Below are 20,011 nucleotides of genomic sequence, written 5' to 3' on the forward strand. Positions count from 1 at the left end.
CCTGGTTATCCCTTTGCCCAGCCTCGCTATTCCATGTAGGGGCACAAGCCAGGCACTCAGGTACCACCCTTCCTCTTTGGCCTCATAGAATGCACATCCACCTTGACTCTGCCTTAAAAATCTCTCTCTGGTCCACTTTCTCTCTATTTCTGTCATTAGGGCTTCCTAAACAATGGTCATGGCACCTCCCCAAACTCTCTGCTGCTATTCTTGCCAACCCCTGTCTACACATCCCTCCACACCTCTCCCAGTCCATCTTCTCACTGCTTCGCTGCCTTCAGGATGATGATCTCCCTCTGCTGGGGACTTCCAGGTAGTCAAGCCCTCCAGGCTTACCCCCCACCTCCAATCTCATGTCCATCCTGTGGGCCACTCAATGTCCAACTCTGTGGGCTCTGGCATTTAGCTCCCCATTTTGCTCATGGCTGCACATACCCTTCCCCATTACCACCTGACTTCTCCTTTGTTCTCCCTTCTTAGATGCCTATGATGTAGTCCTGGAAAGGATGGATTCCCTGCCCCAGCCCGCCACACACACACACACACACACACACACACACACAGCCCACTCTGGATCACAGTAAGGCTGATCACAGCTGCACAGCCAGAGGCTGTTCTAGCTTTGGTCCTGCACTCTCTGAGCCCCCTTAGAAATGGTAAAAGATAAAGCTTTAAAAGAAGGCCTCTCCACACCAGCAGTGGGGGTGCTCTCACTGAGAAGGCAAGGTTGGATGCCAGGGGCCCCCTGTGAGGACAGAGGCTAGACTGAAAGGGAAGTCCAGAGGCCGGGAGATGAAAGGAGCCTCTGGAAACAGCCCAGGAGAGATGCAGGCAGCTGATAAGGAAAGACACGAATGAGCAGAAACAGCAGGACGGGCTCCTGACCATTTCTGGGGTAAAAGGGGCAGAATTCTGTCTCAGGTCTGCAGTCAGAAGGGGCAGAGCCACCAATAGAGAAGGCAAGGAAGAGGTTTGGGGTGACTTACTCCATTGGAGATGTCCCAACAGAGCATCACCTTGGCCTTCTGCTCAGCCTCCTGGGTCCCATCCAGCATGAGGCCAAAACCCCCGTTAATTACCTCACCCTTGTAAGAAGCAAGAGTTTTCAAGTCACTCCTGGGTCCTAACCCTGTGCAGAGCAGGCAGAAACACAAGTGAGTTTTGGAACATTCTGGAACTGTTGTTTGAGGATGCACTGTGGTCAACCTCTGCAGACAGAGGCTGCACCCTCATGACAGGATGCAGGAACTTCATGGTTCTTTGCTGCCCACTCATGCCTTGTGAGCTTTAACCCGTGGACCCGGAGTCTACCTGCAGGACCCACTCCTGTGTTACATCTTCCTTGAAGCCTGACCACCTGAACATGACATGATCTCCTCCTGCGGTTCTCAGAGTGCTTCCTTGGAGATCTCTTGTATGGCTCAATTCAATTGTCATTCATCCTGATTTTCTCTTTATGTTCTTTATCCTCCTTATTTTTTTCTTTTGCTTGTTTTGGAGGTGTATTTTAGGTCCTGATTACTTGATCTGAAGGCTAAGTTCTTTTATTTTTAGCATTTCTTGTTTTCTAATTAACGCATTACTCTTAGTACTGTTTTGACTACCTTCTCTCACAAGTTCATTATGTTCTTGTGGTCGCTTGTTTCTTAAAAAAATGTCATTTGAATCCTACTTGAGTATGTTAATGCTATTCCACTTTCCATAAGTTTGGCCTGTGCTTTTTCTCCATCAGCCGTGAGAACCCTCTCCTTCCTGGCACTCTTGGACTTCTATCCTCACCCCTGATGTCAATATCAAGGGCCAAAGTTCCTCCTCAGTTTGTATCACTACACTTCACGTATCCCCTTCAGTTACGCACACAAGAAATACCTTGGATCTTGTCAGCACCTGACAAATGCAAACCCCTGGGACCACAGCATCTGGCCTTTCAGTACCCACTGCCAGTGAATTTGCTCTTCCTCCTTCCCACACCTGGAAAGTACCTTCAGTTTCTCTAGTCTCAGATCCTTCAAACCTGTCTGGCCTTACCTGCTTCTCTGCCCAGTCTGGATCCTATTGACAATTTCAGTCAGTTCCCACCAAGAAAGTGAGTAACCCTCTGTCCCAAGAGCTATCAGTGCTCCCCACCCTGAGCACAGAAGCTGCCCCTGCCTGGCCATCAGCCTGGTGTTGATGCCAGCCTGCACCTGGGCTTTTGCATACTCCCAGCCCTACCTCAGCATCTGCCACCTGGAGAACCCAGCCAGCTCAGATGCTTTAAACTAAGTTCAAAGAAAAGCGACATATATCCAATACATCCATTTAATATCTAGAATATCAAAATGCCTGCAAATCTATAAGAAAAAGCACACAACTCAAAAACCAGGGAGTGAGCAATTCAAATCAAAACAAGAATTTATTACTTCTTGCCCACCAGCCTGGTAAATCCTGTGTTAACATTCAGTGAGTAATCACATTTAATATTGATGAGGTTATGCAAACAGAAATTTTTATAGCAGAAAATTTGGTAGTAGCTATCAAAATTTAAAACACCCACCATTTTTGAACCTGAGATCACAAATAGCATACACATGATAGAGGTTAACATTTATAGGAGATATGCCAAGTGCCAGGCCCTGTTCTGGCTCCTTTACAAGAGATTCAGTTTGGGTCGGTACATGCATTTGGGCCATGCCTCCTGCAACCCCAGCTCACTGTGACACCTGGGCAAAGTTACTTATCTCTGCTGGGTAGTACCTATTTCTTAGATGGGACTGTTGTGAAAATTAGATAAGCTAACATGCAAATTTCTTAGAAGACCTCACACATGTTATGCACTACATAAGTCTTAGCTATTATTAACTCATTTAATCTTCACCACTAGCCTACAAAGCATTTGCTATTATTATGGCCATTTTGTCAAGAAACAAAGCTCAACAGCTTAACTTATACAGACAGATCAAATTCATATTCCATGCTCTTAACTTTGCTACAAAACTGTACATATGAAGATGGTCCCCACTGCATGAGGGGTGGGAAGGGTGAAGGAGGCCTATGTACACAGATGGCAGGAGCTCTCAATGTCCTGGCTACTCAGAGTGGTCCTCCGGCTAGCAGAAGCAGCATTATAGGAGCTGGTTAGAAATGCTGATCTACCCCATTCCAGACCTGCCTCGTCAGAAACTCCATTTTAACAAGCTCCCAGGAAATTCCTGTGCACATTCAAGTTTGAGATGCGCTCTCAGGGGGAAAATGTCAGTATCTGGATAAAGAGGGTGGATTGAATACATGCATTTATTCCTCAAAGACATGGGCCCTGGGGCTGGATCCGGGTGTGGGAACAGGAAGCAAGTTGGAAGGTGAGAGAGCAAACATAGAAATACAGAGATTAAGGAAAAGGTCTCACTCAACACCAAACAGTGAAGCCCTGTCCTTCCCACCTAGCTCCCAGAACCGACTGCACCCTCCCTACAAGGACAGGAGAACCAACAAGTCCAAGACCAGAGACTGACTAGTGACCTCTCCTGCTCTGCAGCCCATAGTCCAAAGGTCCCTGAGCAGATAGGGCTGCAGCTTGCCTGTAGGCTCCCTCTCTAAAAGAGCAGAGAGACAGACAGATAGAGAGGGCAGCTGGATAGCCAACACAAGGACAGACACCAAGCAAGCAATCAGAAAGAGGGGCTCCAAGGAGACAGAGGCAACAGAGGGAGCAGAAAATGACACACAACTGATGTTGATTGTCGGGGATATGTAAGTTCTCCAAAACAGGAAGCCAATAAACAATTCACTAAACTAAAAGTAAATCAAGAAATATCAGGGTAAGCTTACTATTTAGAAACATGGATTTCCATACAACAAAGAAAAAAATAAAGGTGGTGCTGGACGTGGTCTCCTCTTGAAACAGGAATGGTCATGGGACAGATTTTTTCCTGCTTATTTTTGCAGTAAACTTTGTAGGAGTATCTAACAGATTAAATTACGTACCTGTGAGTCTGATGGATTCCAACATGAATATGAGGCACTTTCCTAAAAGAGCCCTCGAGCACAGCCAGGATGCAAGGCATTGATGTCTGCATCTTGTCAGGACATGTCCCTATTCACAGAGCCTGGAGGCAGCCTTGGGGGTGGGAGCAACTTGGGAATTTACAAGGAGCCTTCCCTCTCACAGGAGCCCCAAGTGCAGGCGGTTAAGGCGAGCAGTGTCCTGCCTGAATTCTGACCCTGCTGTGTCCTGCCTCAAAGCCTCGTGTTGCTGACTCCCCACTGCTCTGCCCTATCCCTTCTTGCCCTCTGTTGTCCTGTGGGCAATGATGAGTGGATCCTGGGAGGTGATGGATCTGGGTCCAGATCCCAGCTCCACCACCAGCTCTGTGGTCTTGGGCAAGTTACTCCCCTTTCAGAGTCACTCTTCACCTCTAGAACCCACTCAGCAAATCCAGCACCAAAAGGCCAGATACCCAATAACCAGGTGCTCTTTTCTACCTGGTTTTCTCCAGCCTTTGTATTGGAAAGAAAACACACTTCAGTTATATTTTCCATTAATTAGAGCCACCTGACTGAGCTGCAGCTCCGAATTCCAGCCAAGCAAGCCCTAGGAAGTTTGAGTGCTGAAAGACTTGGCTCTGAAGGACAAGTCCAGGCTTGATCTGGCCAAAACTGGCTCAGTTCAGAGATAGCCAGACCTGAGGAGCTGTCTTCCTCTCTGAAGCTGCAGTGCCCCCTGCTGCTCTGGATAGCCAGGCATCCAGTTTGGCCAGGGAGCTTCCTCGGGTGACTCCCCAGGGAGGCAAACCCTGTGCAGGTGCAGCTCCTGAAGCTCCTTAACCTCTTGGTGCCTCAGTTTCCTCATTTGTAAAATGTATTTTCCTCCTAAGATTAGATGAGAGAGTAGATTCAAAGAGTCTAGCAATTCTTGTCACATGATCCACGTGCATTAAGTATTAGTTATTCACTATTCTTAGCAGCAGATGTGATATTGTGGTTTATAAGAAATATATATTTGGGCTTCATCCCTTTGTTTCTGGCACAGAATTCCTAAAACCCTTGGAATTCCTAAGTTTTGAGAAAGAGAAAGATGTCTTTTATTATGTTAATGAGGTGACCTGTGGACTCCCACCTAAGAATAGGGGTTGGTTGCTAGGGAAACCAATGAAGAATAGAGGGCTCTAACTTTCAGTTCCACCCCAAGGCCTCCAGGGAGGTGGGTGGGGCTGGAAGTTGAATTGATCACCAATGGCCAACGATTCAATCAATCATGTCTCCGTAATGAAGCCTCCATAAGAACTCAAAAAGAATGGGGTTTGAAGAACTTCTGGTTGGGGAACCAGAATGCTTCCACGTTCCACTGTGCTGGGCTTCAAACTCCACAAGGACCTAAGCTCCTCTGTCAATACCTCTCCCTATGTATATCTTTATCGACTGTTGACATATCGATATGGGCAATCACTTGCAAAATTCTTAATCTTTTTAGTAAACCTAGTTAAGTCTTTTCTTTCCTCTTTTCTGTGGAGAAAGACTCTTTTTCTCAAACTTAATTACCTTGAAACTGGTAATTCAGGTCCTCTGGCTACTGATAAGGATCTCTGAAACTCAGCATTTTCCTTGGCCCATTATAAGACAGGAATGGCTTTAGGCCAAAACAGGGCCCTTGGAGTCTGAGAAGGGAGGCGACCTTTTAACCCAGGTTTTTTTTTTTTTACGAAATATATTAATCAAGCTTGATTTTCGTTACTTGCTTGATAGGCAAATCAATAATAGAAATGTAACTAGATATGATTTAAGTAACAAGTTTGTATCTTTTTCCTTATCTAGGGACTGGGGTGGCACTTCAGCAGGAAACCCAAGACCCCATCCTGACTAAGGCAGAAAGGGAAAGAACTCCATGAAACCCAAATAGGCAGGGACTACGACTCTCCTCAGCAGGAAGCAGAGAGAGAAGAGACCTCCAGTCCCTCAACATCCATACTAATAATGAAGGGGTTCGTGGCTTTTAGAAAAGAGTTAAGCAGGAAAGTTAGGTAGGGGGTTTCGGGCCCGCCTGCAAAGACACTGAAGTCATCCTATTTCTAAATAGGATCACCCTAGTCCACCCACAATTAAGCAAACCAGAAGGCATTTGGGGGCTAAAAGTAATTCACACAAGGAAACAAGTAAGCAGAAAATTGAGTACTAGTTTCAGCCAGTCTCATGCACCTGCACAAGGAACATCCCAACGACCTGCAATTCACCTGAGCCTTATTATATCATCATGACTGTGCCTGGAAGTTCATTAATATCCCAACAGACTGAATTCTGGGAATGAACATGCACAGAAAGCAAATGATGAATCACTGAGTCCCGTAATCTTAGTCGTCAATCAAGGAAGCCTACTCCCCTAAGAAAAGTGACTACCTACAGCAAATAGGTATAAAAACCCCAAAGACTTTATTACTGTGCCCTTGGACACGTGAGCCCTTTTTGAGCCATGCTTCTCTTGCTCAGGCCCACTTCCACATCTGTAAGTATACTATCACTTCTAATAAAGCTATTCTTTTCTGCTGCATTTCGGTGTCTTGCTCGATTCTTGTTTGAGACATCAAGAACCTGGACAACACGCTGAGAGGGGAACCCCACTCTCCGGTAACAATATCCTTTGATCTCCTTTGTAATCAGTAATCTAGTGAGTAAATGGGTTTCCTGAGTTCTATGAGCCACTCTACAAATTAATAGAAGACAAGGAGGGGATTGTGGGAACCTCCAATCTGTAGCCAGTTAGTCAGAAGCAAGTAACAACCTGGGCTTGTGATTAGCATCTGAAGTAGGGTAAGAACAGTCTTGTGGGACTGAGCCCATAACCTGTGCGATCTGAGACTGTTTCCAGGTAGGGAGTGTCAGAATTGAGTTGAATCATGGGACACTCAGCTGGTGTCAAAAAAAATTGCTGGATGGTACAGGAAAACCTCCCAAATGTTAGAAGTGGTCACAGAATTAAAGTGGACATCTGCATTATGGAACTGTAAATGTCAGCCAGAATGAGACCCTTCCAGAAGCCCCAATTTCCTCATGGTACAAACTGGAAACAGGACTGGCCAGGGCAGAGCCGTGAGTTGGGAACCCAGGGGGGCCTAGAACCCAGGTTTCCTGCATCCTAGTTCATCTTCCCTGGGAACCTAAGGTAGAATGAAAAGACAGCACTGTGAGAATTTCTGAGGAAACATCTGTGAATGCAATGTGAAAACTTATACGAAAGGGGTGATTCCGGTTCTTACAGCCTTAATGTCCTGTGTGACAGGGTGAAACCCCAAAAGGAAGAGTGGCTGTGCAGGATACTTCCCTATGTCCACCCCAATGTTCTATCTCTCCAACTTCCAGCTCACACAAGGAAAATATCACAGCAAAGCCTTCAGCAGAGGAAGCTCAGGGGAGGCAGGCCCCAGGACTCTCAAGGGAATCCCTGTGCCTTCCACAGGAGCCCAAAAGGCATTGCCCACAAAGTTCTGCACAACCATGTCTGTGGAAACAAAGACCACCACATGTCATTCCCTGAATGAGGTGGACTGGGGCCAGGACAGGCTCTGGCCAACACACAAGTGGGCATCCATAGGCCCCACTGGCTGAGCCAGCACTACCCAGGCCTGAAGGACAGATGGGGAACTGGAAACAGGTAACTCTAGAAACAGCAATAATTTGTTTGCAAACCTGAGCAAATGAAGGAGAAGTGACAAATGCCCACTTATCTACTATTATCCTTTCCTATAGTTATGCTCTCTAGCACTGAATGCCAGACAAAATACCTCAGAAGCAGAAAGAATAATAGAATTAAAAGGGAGGTGATCATGGTTTTAGCTCAGAGATATAGAAAGCCAAAGAGCATCACTCCCACCCATAAAACAAAGAAAAGGATAGGGAGTGGGGAACACACTGCAATTTTAATAATTTTACTTGACCCCATCAGAGAACTGAGGTCGCAGGGCAACTAACTAACCTGAAATCTGGAGAGAGACAGGCATTTACTTGCATAGAGAAACAGAACCCAACCTGGTCACTTAACAAGTATCTAACAAATTGCTAAGACAAACATGAGCCCTGGGACTGTGAGGCCTCTAGGATACAGATATAAAGGGGCTTGCACACTCTGGCAGCTTTTACTCCAAAAACCTCACTGGGTGCTCACAGAGACGATCAGGGAGAATCCTGAGAATGCCTTTTCTTGGTGCTGGGCTGTGAAGACTGGGAAAGGCCATGAGCCAAGAAATCCAAGAAACGAAGCTCTAGAAGCTAGAAAAGGCCAGGAAGCAGATTGTCCCCTAGAGCCTCGTGAGATGTCATGGCCCAGCCAATACCTTGACTTTAATGCACTGAAACTGACTTCAGACTTCTGACCTTCAGAACTGTGGGAAGATACATTTGTGTTGTTTTAAGCCACTAAGTTTGTGGTAATTTATTACAGTGGCCATAAGATATAAACATAAACTATGTTAATATCAGAGAATTTCAGGACTAGGAATATGATCAAGGATAAAGAGGGACATGATGTAATAATAAAGAGGTCAATTCTATAAAAAGACATAATAAACCTAAATGAATGTGCATCTAACAACAGAGCTTTAAAATCCATAGGACAAAATGGATAAGAACTTAAAGGTGAAACAGACAAATCCACAAATAGAGTTGGAGACCTCACCACGCTCTCAGTAATTTATAGAATAAATAAGCAGAACATCAGTAAGAATTTAGGTGACTCGAACAGCATTATTAACCAACCTGACCTAATTAATATTTCAAGGATAATCCACCAAAATGACAACAGAACACATGTTCTCAAGAGCTCCAAGATAGACCACATTCTGGGCCATGAACTCCTGAACGAATTTAAAAGAACAGTAATAATACACATTAAGTTCTCAGACCATAATAGAATTAAACCAGAAGTTGGGAACAGAAAGATATCTGAAAATTCACCCAAAATGTGAAAATTAAAAAAACGTACTTTCAAATAACACATAGATCAAAGAGGAAGTATCAAAGGAAATTTAATATTTTGAACTGGGTGAAAATGAAAATACATTATATAAAATTTGTAGGATGCAGCTGAAGCCATGTTTAGAGATGAATTTATAGCATTAAATATCTATGTTAGAAAAGAAAAAGGTCTCAACTCAGTAATCTCAGAAAGAGGTTACTTTTACCTTCCAGAAAGAATAGCAAATTGAACCAAAAGCAAGCAGAAGGAAGGACACATGAAAAATTAGAGCAGAAATCAATGAATTTGGAAGCAGAGAAGCAAATGAAAAAAGTCAAACTAAAAACTTCTTTGAGAAGATCAATAAAATTGATAAACTTTTGTTCAGACTGATCCATAAGAAAGAGAGAAGGCACAAATGACCAATATCAGGAATGACAGAGGAGACATCACAACCAACCCCACAGACATTAAAAAGATAATAAAGAATACAACTCTATACCCACAAATTTGAGAACTTAGATGAAATGGACCAATTCCTTGGAAAAAGTGATGCAGATGGTGTTCCTAAGTGTTTACCTCCTTCCCTTGGGATCCCCTCCATGATAGAAAAAGCCTCAGGTGCTGGGAATGAGAAAGCTTCCCCGGGACTAGAACTCATCAGGCTCTGTGATGATAACAATTATAGCAGTTTAATAGCAGTACCAGTGATGGCAGCAGCCCCAGCTAACCCTCATTGCACATCATCTACTGGCAAGGTGGACAGTCGGTGGCTCACCCCTTCCCCCGACCAGGCCAAGACCTCACCAGCTAGTGCTTGGCAGCCTCCTGGATCCAGTGAATGTTGTCCACATACTGCAGAGTCACAGCTGGGTTCACTGCAGGGAGAGAGGGAGAGGGGTGTCATGGGCACCAGGAGCCCCTGACCTGAGATAGGGCGTAGACTCTCCCTCTTGTAGGCTGTTCAGCACAAGTACCTGTTCTTCACCTATCACTGGAGCCCAGATTAGTGGTCAAGGAGACGCTCTCCCAAGTACCACACAAGGCTAGCTGATTTTCAGAATCAGCAATGACTATGGTCATGTAAATTAATGCATGGACATGTGCAGCCCCCTGCCTGATACATTCACTCCCTCATCATCTTTCAAGTGTCATGCCAGGCACTGGGAATAAAGACTGCTGCAGGCCATCAAGAAAATAAGAGTGTGGTGAAGTAGTCACTAGGATGGCAGATCAGGGGAACCAAAATCCTCTCTGAGATGGTGACAGTCAAGCTATGTCCTAAATGCTAAGGGGGAACAACCTACATGAAGATCTGAAGAAACAGTGTTCTAGTCAGAGGAGACAGCAAGTGTAAAGTTCCTGAGGTGGGAAGAAACTTGGCCTATCTAAGTAAGACAGGCAATTTGGTTAAAGTATGAATGGTATGTAGAAGAGGATGGTAGCATTGGAGCTCCGGAGATGCTCCTACCAGCTTGCGAGAGTAGACTGCTAAATATTCAGGAATTGTGTGAGCCAGTAATTAACACAGACATCATTAAATTTCAATTAAATAAAATTACACTTTAAAATTTTTATTCAAAATGAAGGTAATGCTCACAAGTCATCACTACCTTTTAGGAGGATCTATATTTTCAAGGTTATCTGCCTGGTGGAAATACTACTGCTACTCCATGTAGAGTCTCACTGGAAATCAGCCGCCTTGAGAGTATTTAGACCGTGGCCATCAGCAGATGCAACAGCTCAGGGCCTCTTCTTGGAGGGCTGGTTGTTGAACACCGACCAACTACCTACTGAGGGCTGTACAGTTGTTCTAACACCTGGAAGCCTCAGGAGATCTCTGACCAGATTCCCAAGAGAAGGCCCCTACTTTCACTTCCTTTCCCAAGAGACCTCCTCCAGCCTGGCTCCTCCCAATAAGTGGCTTGGCACAATCTCAGCCTGGTTCTCAAACCCTGGATCCCTGTAAACCAGACCCTATCCAACTCGGATGTGGACAGCAGGGTGAAAATGGCCTCCTGGGATTTAAAACAAGCAACAAAGGCTGAATAGCCCACACAGAAAAACACTGGGAGAAAAGGCCCCCCCTGGACTTATAAAAAAGCTGCAGAGAAATGGGGGTAGGAGCTCTGATAGCTGAGGAAGTCTTGTAAAATAACTGCCTTCTCTTCTCCACATGATAAACAACACGTCAAATCCACTACATGAGAGTGGACTGTGGTTAAACGACCACCCCATCTATGTGGAAAGGCAGAACCAACACTCTGTATCAGAGAAATCACTGATCAACTGGAAAGTCTCTGGCATGTAATAAGCAGAGTGGACCTAGCATATGTGGAAGGCAGAAGGCACAGAAAGATCACAGAAAGCAGCTACAAAGAATCAGAAGCACTGTTGATAGGCATAAATTGGAAGCCATGTGCCCCTCTGCCCACATGGGCCAGGCAGAGGATGAGTAGTGGGGTGGTGGGGAGGTCTGCCTTGCATTGCCAGGCAAGCTTGCTATGGGAGACTCTGGGGGCCACCTACCCTCCAGCATCTCCAACTCAACAGCCTCACCTCCACCAGCAATGGCTTCCTCCAGCACAGATGTGGCCAGCTGATCAGTGAATGCCAGGTCCTCGGGATCCCCCGATGTGCATACCTAGTGGAAAGGCCCAAATCCCTAGGAGAATTTGTCCCTACAAAGACAAAATGTCTCAGTCACCTTGGGGTTCTTCCCAAGCTGGCTGTATCCACTGGCTGAGCCAAGGCCAAGATACAAGGGGAAGAAGCTGGCATATGTTCAAGAACTGAGAGGAGGTGAAGGCTATGTGTGAGTTGGGGGTTTCTATTAGGGGGACATTGTATGTGGGCATGTGTAGTAAAGTGGGGGCTCCAGTGTTTAGAATTGTTGTTAGAAGCCACTAAGTCACTAATTGGACATGAAATTTCAGAGATCCTGCCATCAGCCACCCACTCAGGCCCATGGCCAGGCCGTGGGATGGACAGCTCCTCAGACACAGCATTTAGGGTCGTGGGTACTGGAGGTGATCTTGGCTCCAGGCCTCTGCAGCCTCTTTGTCCTCTCGCTGAGGCCCAGTACAAGGTCTCTCATGGCTTCATTTCTTCTTCACCTTCATTCTGTGGTGGAATCCCATGACCTGGTGTGGTGGCCACTCTGGGATCTCAACAGCGATCAGAGGAGAGGCTTTTCTGACCTGAATATCCAAGACCCAGACACTGGAAGGGGCCCCATCACTTACCCCATAACATGCTAGACGTACGAGGGGTAGCAGAACTCTGTCCTTTTGGCACCTTTCTTCTCCACGTTGGCTCCTGTGGACAGAGCTGCTGCACAATCACTTGGAGGGCATCAGGGCTGGCAGGCCCTACCCTAAGATGAAGACACACACCACAATCCAGATGGCAATTTAAACAAAGAGCCCAGGGAAAGACTTAGGAAGTACTCTTTTCTGATAGGGAAGCAACATCAGGTCTCTTTTCAGGTAAAAGAAGAAGAGATAGCAAGTGCAGCGCTGGCTGGAGTAGATAGGCCCTTGATGTATGGGGTGGGGGGACAGCGTGTACACATGCTCGTGTCTGCCGCATCTATGTCCAGACAAGAACCCCAGAACCTGCAGGTTCTGGGTGGTGGGGGAAAGAGCTGGTGCCAGAGACAGGGCTGGGAAGTAGACTTTTCACTGAACTTTTTTGTATTTTCTGAACTTTATAACTCATGAATGAATCACCTGTTTTAAAGGGAAAAAAGTTTCCTTCATGGAAAAGTAAAGCTGCAATTTTTTGCACTGGAGCTTATACCTGAGCATTGTACTTACTCTCTTTATGGTGCTTTATATTCTTAAGGAAAATGGAGAAACTGAGGCCAGAGGTGTCAAGCTGGTAGGACCAGCTTCCAGAAGGCCTGGGCAGGGGGACAGTAAAACCTGCATATCATGGCCTCTGCCTTTCCTGGGCATCTGCTGGCCACTCCTGGCTGGAGGGAGAGGATTGTGCCCAATGCCAGCATCTTGGTTCCTCTCAGCCTGAGGAGGATGGGGCCTCCCTTGCCAACCCTCCCTTCTCTCACCTGCTCTCTGGACCTCCAAGAGGAAGGTGTTATCATAGTCCCAAAAGAAGAAGTTCTCCTTGGCCACCCTGTTGATAGCTGAGACTTGCATCTTCAGACTGCAACAGGCCAGTAGTCAGCTGTCAGCTCTGCCCACTAGTGAGGCTCTGAGAATGGGCCCTCTCCGCCCCATCACTGTCACCTCAAGGAGCTCAGCCAGCTCTGCTGACTTCCACCCTGTCTGACAGAGGAGGAGACAGAGGCTCAGAGAAGTTGAGGGTCTTGCTCAAGGCCACACAGCTAGCCACTGGAGAACAATGCAGAGGCCGCAGCTGTCCAGTCCCAAAGCTCTTTCCAGTGTGCAGCCACTCCTGACCCTTCCTCATGCCCTGGGACATGTATCACCTTTCCTGGACCAGGTCCTTGAATGTGGCAGAGTCAGAGGCCATGAGGCTTTGGGCCTCTGCAAAACCAGGCTGCACGGGATAATAGCCACCACTGAATGGGTTGTGGCAGGGTGTCTGATCTGACCCCAGGTCCACCAAGAGCTCCCCTGTTGTGTCCAATTTGTGGACCAGGCACTCCCTGAGGAAGTGTAGGATAGTCAGTGCAGGGCAGCACCTGCCCAGGGCAGGGGCAGGCAGCATCTGGGGCCCCAGCTTAGGGACCAGCCAGGAGGGGATTGCAGCACATTTTCCAGCCCACACGTTCAGTAGCTAGTGACTGAGGCTAATCTTACATACCCCCACACACTACTTCCTCCACCCACAAAGAACATAGGCCACTGTGGGCTTGGGCCAGGATCAGGGCCATGAAAGCTGGGAGCAGAGCCTCAAGCCAGCATTTAAAGCTTTGTGTCCCAGGAGCACATGGCCACCATTGGGACCTTGGCTGGAGAGGGAGGTTCAATTGAGGTCTCCAAGGCTGTAGACTCCAACGCCGTACTTACCACAAAGATCCACCACAATGCCATGGTAATCAAGGCTGAGCACCTCCTTTTTCCCTCTTGCTTCCCTAGAGGGCACAAGAGCAGAACATATGACCCTATCACACCTGCCCACAGCTGTCCACCCCAACCAACACCCAACTGGTGAGAATGCAGAATAGCAAAACTGTTATGGGAGGAGCGACGTCAGAAATATGACAAAGCGAGAGACATCCCCAGATATTCCTCCTTGAAACAACAATAAGCTGAACATCTACAACTCAACAAAAACACCCAACCTGTACACAAGCGCATCTCAGCAAAGGATCTGTACATTAGAGCTACCACAGGTCAGAACCCCGAGAGTCGGGTAATAGACTGGGGGAAACAAAGAAGCTGCATCTTGCAGCCAGAGCTCCTTGAAGGAAGAAGGGCAGGGGACAAGGTGCGACAGTTTCCCTGAACAACCCTAAGAGAGCTGTGAGCTCCATGCAGCGTCAGTGCCCAGGGATCAGAGCGAAACGCAGAGAAGTGGGGATGATGGGGAAGTGGGGACGGCGAGAAGCAACAGTTGATTATTACCAGTGGCAGATGCAAACAGAAAGGCTGAGCTGTAGCCCCCATCCCCAACCCAGAGGGCCCCTTCAAGACTGAATACTTCAGAGCCCCAGGAAATCTGAGCAAATGCTACCGAAACTGTTGTTAACACTTTAGGACTTTATATAAAGCAAGGATCCAAGAGGCTTAGATGCCACCTACTGAAAACCAAAATAAAAATGCCATCTTAGCAATAAGAGAGACCTTTATATAATAAATTTTTCTGGGAAAAAAGCAGAATACACTTCCATTAATGCCCAGTAAGAGAAATAGTCCATTAAACATCATGAATAACCAAGGTGACAAGGCATTTTAGGAAGAAAGAGAAAAATCTCCAGAAAATAAACTTAAAGACATGGAAATATGTGACTTAAATGACAGAGAATTCAGGATGGTACTTCTGAAAAACTCAATGAGATCCAAAATAATTCATATAACAATTCCAGAAATTGAAAAAACAACTAGATCAGCAGAACGAGTTCTTTAGCAAAGAGATTGAAACCCTCAACAAGAACCAAATAGAACTTCTAGAAATGAAGAACACACTGAAAGAGCTGAAAAATGAAATAGCAAGCTTGGGAAATAGAGTCGACCAAATGGAGGAAAGGATCAGTGATATCAAAGACAGAAATCTATAAATAAATCAGAAGGAAGAGAGAAACCAAAGAATGAAAAATAATGAAAGGGAAATACAAGAACTAGCTGATAATATCAGGAGAGGAAACATAAGAATAATGGGCATTATCAAAGGGGAGGAAAAAGAGCAGAGTTCAGAAAGCATTTTTGGACAAATAGTTGATGAGAATTTCCCAAATTTAAGGAATGAGCTGGAGCTTGGAATTCAAGAAGTCAACAGACCACTCGATTATCTCAACCCAAAAAGGCCTTCACCAAGACACATTGTATTAAAATTATCAAAAATCAGTGACAAAGACAGAATTCTCAGGGCATCTAGGGAAAAGAAGATGGTAACCTATAAAGGAAACCCCATTAGATTATTGTTGGATTTCTCAGCACAAACCATATAAGCCAGAAAGGAGTGGAATCAAATATTCAAACTATTAAATGAAAGGAACTACCAGCCTAGAATAAATAATGTATCCAGCAAAGCTCTCCTTTAGATATGAAGGAGAAATTAAGACCTTTCCGGACATACAAAAATTGAGGGAATTCTCCACTAAGAGGCCTGCATTACAGGAAATACTGAAAGGGGTCAGCTCACCTAAAACAGAATGACATAACTAACTAACTAACTAACTAACTAACTAACTAACTAACTAACTAACTAACTAAATACAAGTAAGGTGACTAGCAGGCGAATAGAAGCAAAGGAATACAACCCTTATTAAGAACAGGGCATTTTAAGCTTAAACAATAAGAAGGGATTTGCTATTGTAAGATAGTAATGAACGTTCAGCTTTCATAGGGACAAATTGAGACAACTATAACAGACAAGGGGAGGATTCAAAGATCCAGATTCCAAAGGGGAATGGAGATAAGGCACACACAAAAGAAAATGGACTAATATATATATAACTATCCTCTACATATTTGTTATGGTAACCACACGCCAAAGATTCAGAATTGAAGCATATGACATAAAACAAGAAGGACCAGAAAGACAATCCATAAAACCCAACCCCTCCCCCCAAAAAACAGACACACAAGGACAAGGAAGCAATGTAAACACTAAAGTACCAGAAAGCAAAAGATAAAATGGCTATAGGAAAATCTCATATTTCAATAATCACCCTAAATGTAAATAGACTGAACTCACCAATAAAAAGGCACAGAACTGCAGACTGGATCAAAAAAAAAAAAAATACAACCATATGCTGCCTCCAGGAGACAATTTTCAGTTCCAAAGACAAATATAGACTCAAAGTGAAAGGGTGGAAAATTATATTTCAAGCAAATGGCATTCAGAGAAAAGTGGGAGTAGTGGTACTAATATCAGACAAAACAGACTTCGAGATAAAAAAGGTAAAGAAACACATTGAGGGACACTTCATAATGATAAAGGGAATCATGCAACGAGAAGACATAACACTTATTAATATTTTTGCTCCCAATCAGGGAGCCCCGAAATATGTAAACCAATTACAAACAGAACTAAAGGGAGAAACAGACCAAAACACTATCGTAGTAGGGGACCTAATTACTCCACTGTTGGATATGGACAGATCATCCAAACAGAAAATCAATAAGGAAATAACATCCTTAAATGACACATGAGACCAACTGGACATAATTGACATTTACAGAGCCTTCCATCCCAAAACAGCTGCTTATACATTCTTCTCTAGTGCACATGGAACATTCTCAAGAACTGATCACATACTGGGACACAGAAGTAGCCTCAACAAATATAAGAAGGTTGAAATCATACCAACCATATTCTTTGAATATGCTTTGAAGCTGGAGATCAGCTGTAAAATGAAAGAGGGAAGAACCACAATGCATGGAGATTAAACAACATGCTACTGAGGAATGACTGAGTCAGAGAAGAAATATAAGAGAGATCAAGAGATACATGGAAATGAATGATAATGATAGTACAACATATCAAAACTTTTGGGATGTGGCAAAAACGGTCAAAAGAAAAAAGTTCATATCATTACAAGCCTATCTCCAAAAACCAGAACAAGTCCAAATAAACAACCTAACACTTCATCTTAAAAAACTAGGAAAGGAAGAACAAATGAAGGCTAAAGTCAGCAGAACGAAAGAAATAATCAAAATTAGAGCAGAGTCAAATGAAATTGAAAACAAAAGAAAAAGAAAAGAGAAACGCAACATGGAGCTAGTTCTTTGAGAAGGTTAATAAATTTGACAAACCCCTGGCTAGACTCACTGAAGAAAAAGGAGAAAGGACATAAACAAAATCAGGGATGAAAGAGGAGAAATTATGACGGATACCGCAGAAATACAAAGGATCATACAAGAATAGCATGAAAAAGTATATAATACTAAATTTAATAATGTAGAAGAAATGGACTAGTACTTAGAAAGATATAACCTTCCTAGACTGCATCAAGAAGAACTGGAAAATCTAAATAGGCCGATCAGTAGTATGGAAATTGAAACAATCATCAAAAACCTACCAAAAAGTAAAAGTCCAGGACCAGATGGCTTCACCAGTGAATTCCACCAAATATTCAATGAAGACTTAACACCTATTCTTCTCAAACTCTTCCGAAAAATTGAAGAGGAGGCAATACTTTCTAACTCATTTTATGAGGTCAATATTACTTTGATACCAAAACCTGGTAAAGACAACACACAAAAAAGAAAAATATAGATCAATATCTCTCATGAACACAGATGCAAAAATCCTAAATAAAATATTAGCAAACTGAATACAGCAACATATTAAAAAGATTATACATCACGATCAAATAGGCTTCATCTTAGGGCACAGGGATGGTTCAACATACGCAAATTGATTAGTGTGATACACCACATAAACAAATTAAAAAATAAGAATCATATCATCATATCAATAGATGCAGAAAAAGCCTTTGACAAGATACAGCATCCATTTATGATCAAAACACTTAACAAAATCGGTATAGAAGGAAAGTGCCTTAACATAATAAAGGCCATATACAACAAACACTCAGCCAACATTAGACTTAATGGTGAAAAAATAAAAACCTTCCCTCTAAGGTCAGGAACAAGGCAAGGCTGTCCACTATCGCCATTCTTATTCAATATAACATTGGAGGTCCTAGTGAGTGCAATTAGGTAAGTGAAAGATATAAAAGGCATCCAAATAGGAAGCGAAAAAGTCAAACTGTCACTATTTGCAGATGACATGATTCTCTATATAGAAAACCCTAAAGACTCCACAAGGACACTACTAGAAACAATAAACAAATACAGTAAAGTTTCTGCATACAAAACCAATGTTCAAAAATTCACAGCATTCCTATACTCTAATAACGAAATGTCAGAAAAAGAAGTGGGAAAAATAATTCCTTTTGTAACTGCAACAAAAAGAATAAAATACTTAGGGATAAATTTAACAAAACATGTGAAGAACCTATATGATGAAAACTATAAGGCCTTATTAAAAGAAATTGAAGAAGATACAAAGAAATGGAAAGATATTCCATGTTCTTGGATTGGAAGAATCAACATAGTTAAAATGACCATATTATCTAAAGCATTATACAGATTTAATGCAATTCCCATCAAAACCCCATCAGTATTTTTTAAAGAAATAGAACAAAAAATCATCAGATTTGTAGGGAAGCACGAAAGACCCTGAATTGCCAAAACCATCTTGAGAAAAAAGAACGAGGCTGGAGGCATCACTCTGCCTGACTCCAAGCTATACTACAAAGCGACAATAACAAACACAGCATGGTATTGGCAGAAAAATTGCTGGTGGGACTGCAAACTAGAACAGCCACTATGGAAAACAGTATGGAGGTTCCTCAAAAAACTAAGAATTGATCTACCATATCATCCAGCAATCCCTCTACTGGATATTTACCCCAAAAACTTGAAAACCCATATCTGAAAAGATATTTGCACACCGATGTTCATAGCAGCATTATTCACAGTGACCAGGACATAGAAGCAACTGAAATGTCCTAGGATAGATGATTGGCTAAAGAAGCTGTGGTACATATATACAATGGAATATTACTCAGCCATAATAAGAGATGAAATACTGCCATTGGTGACAACATGGATGGACCTTGAGATAATCATACTAAGTGAAATAAGCCAGACAGAAAAAGTTGAGAACCCTATGATATCACTTATATGTAGGATATAAACCTAAAAGCAACAAACAAACAGGGCAAACAAACAGATACTCATGAACATGGACAATATACTAATGGTTACCAGAGTGTAGGGGAGGAGGGGGTAAGAGGAGGTAGATGGGGTAAAAGGGGTCAAATATGTGATGACAGAAAGAAATCTAGCTTAGGGGGCAGAGATATGATGAGACAGGTTGCTTAAGGTAGTTTGTTAAACTAGTTTGAAGGTGTATGTGTGCGTGTGTGCGTGTGTGCGTGTGGAGGTAATGTGCGTGTGTGTGTGTGTGTGTGTGTGTGTGTGTGACAAGAGGAAAAGATAGAAAAATATTTAAAATGACAAAATATCAGTGGATTGGAGTGTGTGTGTAGTAAGTGTATGTGTGCTGCGTGCATGTGTCTATGCAAGTAGTATTTGTGTTTGCCTTGACAGTGTTCGGGTGTGTGTGTGTGTGTGTGTGTGTGTGTGTTCATGATGCTAACCAGCACTAACAGGGATAGGAGCCAGATCAGGTAAGAGCCTTTAATGGAATAGTAGGAATTCAGAATTTTTCCTGTAATTAAATGGAGAGCTAGTTATCTGAGAGTTTACACACAGGTGCAACGTGGTCAAACTGGTATTTCAGAAAGAGCTATATCAAATAGTATCCCATCTTGGAAATGGGAATATTTCTCAAATTCTGTGTGTACTTGAACATTTTCATACTAACCCCCTTCAGCTAAAATATTGTAGCCAGGGGGAGAGCCAC

General features: G+C 43.8%; 1 protein-coding gene across 1 annotated transcript in view; it reads right to left on the bottom strand.

The window, feature by feature from the left end:
• The window catches only part of UROC1 (urocanate hydratase 1), a 39,984-nt gene that overhangs the window by 3,847 nt on the left and 16,126 nt on the right, over positions 1-20,011 (bottom strand). The window contains 7 exon segments of the mRNA XM_039843631.1: positions 987-1,208; positions 9,728-9,798; positions 11,480-11,601; positions 12,166-12,238; positions 12,990-13,087; positions 13,374-13,554; positions 13,921-13,982. Coding sequence (XP_039699565.1) covers positions 987-1,208; positions 9,728-9,798; positions 11,480-11,601; positions 12,166-12,238; positions 12,990-13,087; positions 13,374-13,554; positions 13,921-13,982 — 829 coding nt within the window.

The sequence above is a fragment of the Pteropus medius genome, unplaced genomic scaffold (assembly GCF_902729225.1).
Source record: "Pteropus medius unplaced genomic scaffold, Ma_sr-lr_union100, whole genome shotgun sequence".
Taxonomy (NCBI): Eukaryota; Metazoa; Chordata; class Mammalia; order Chiroptera; family Pteropodidae; genus Pteropus; species Pteropus medius.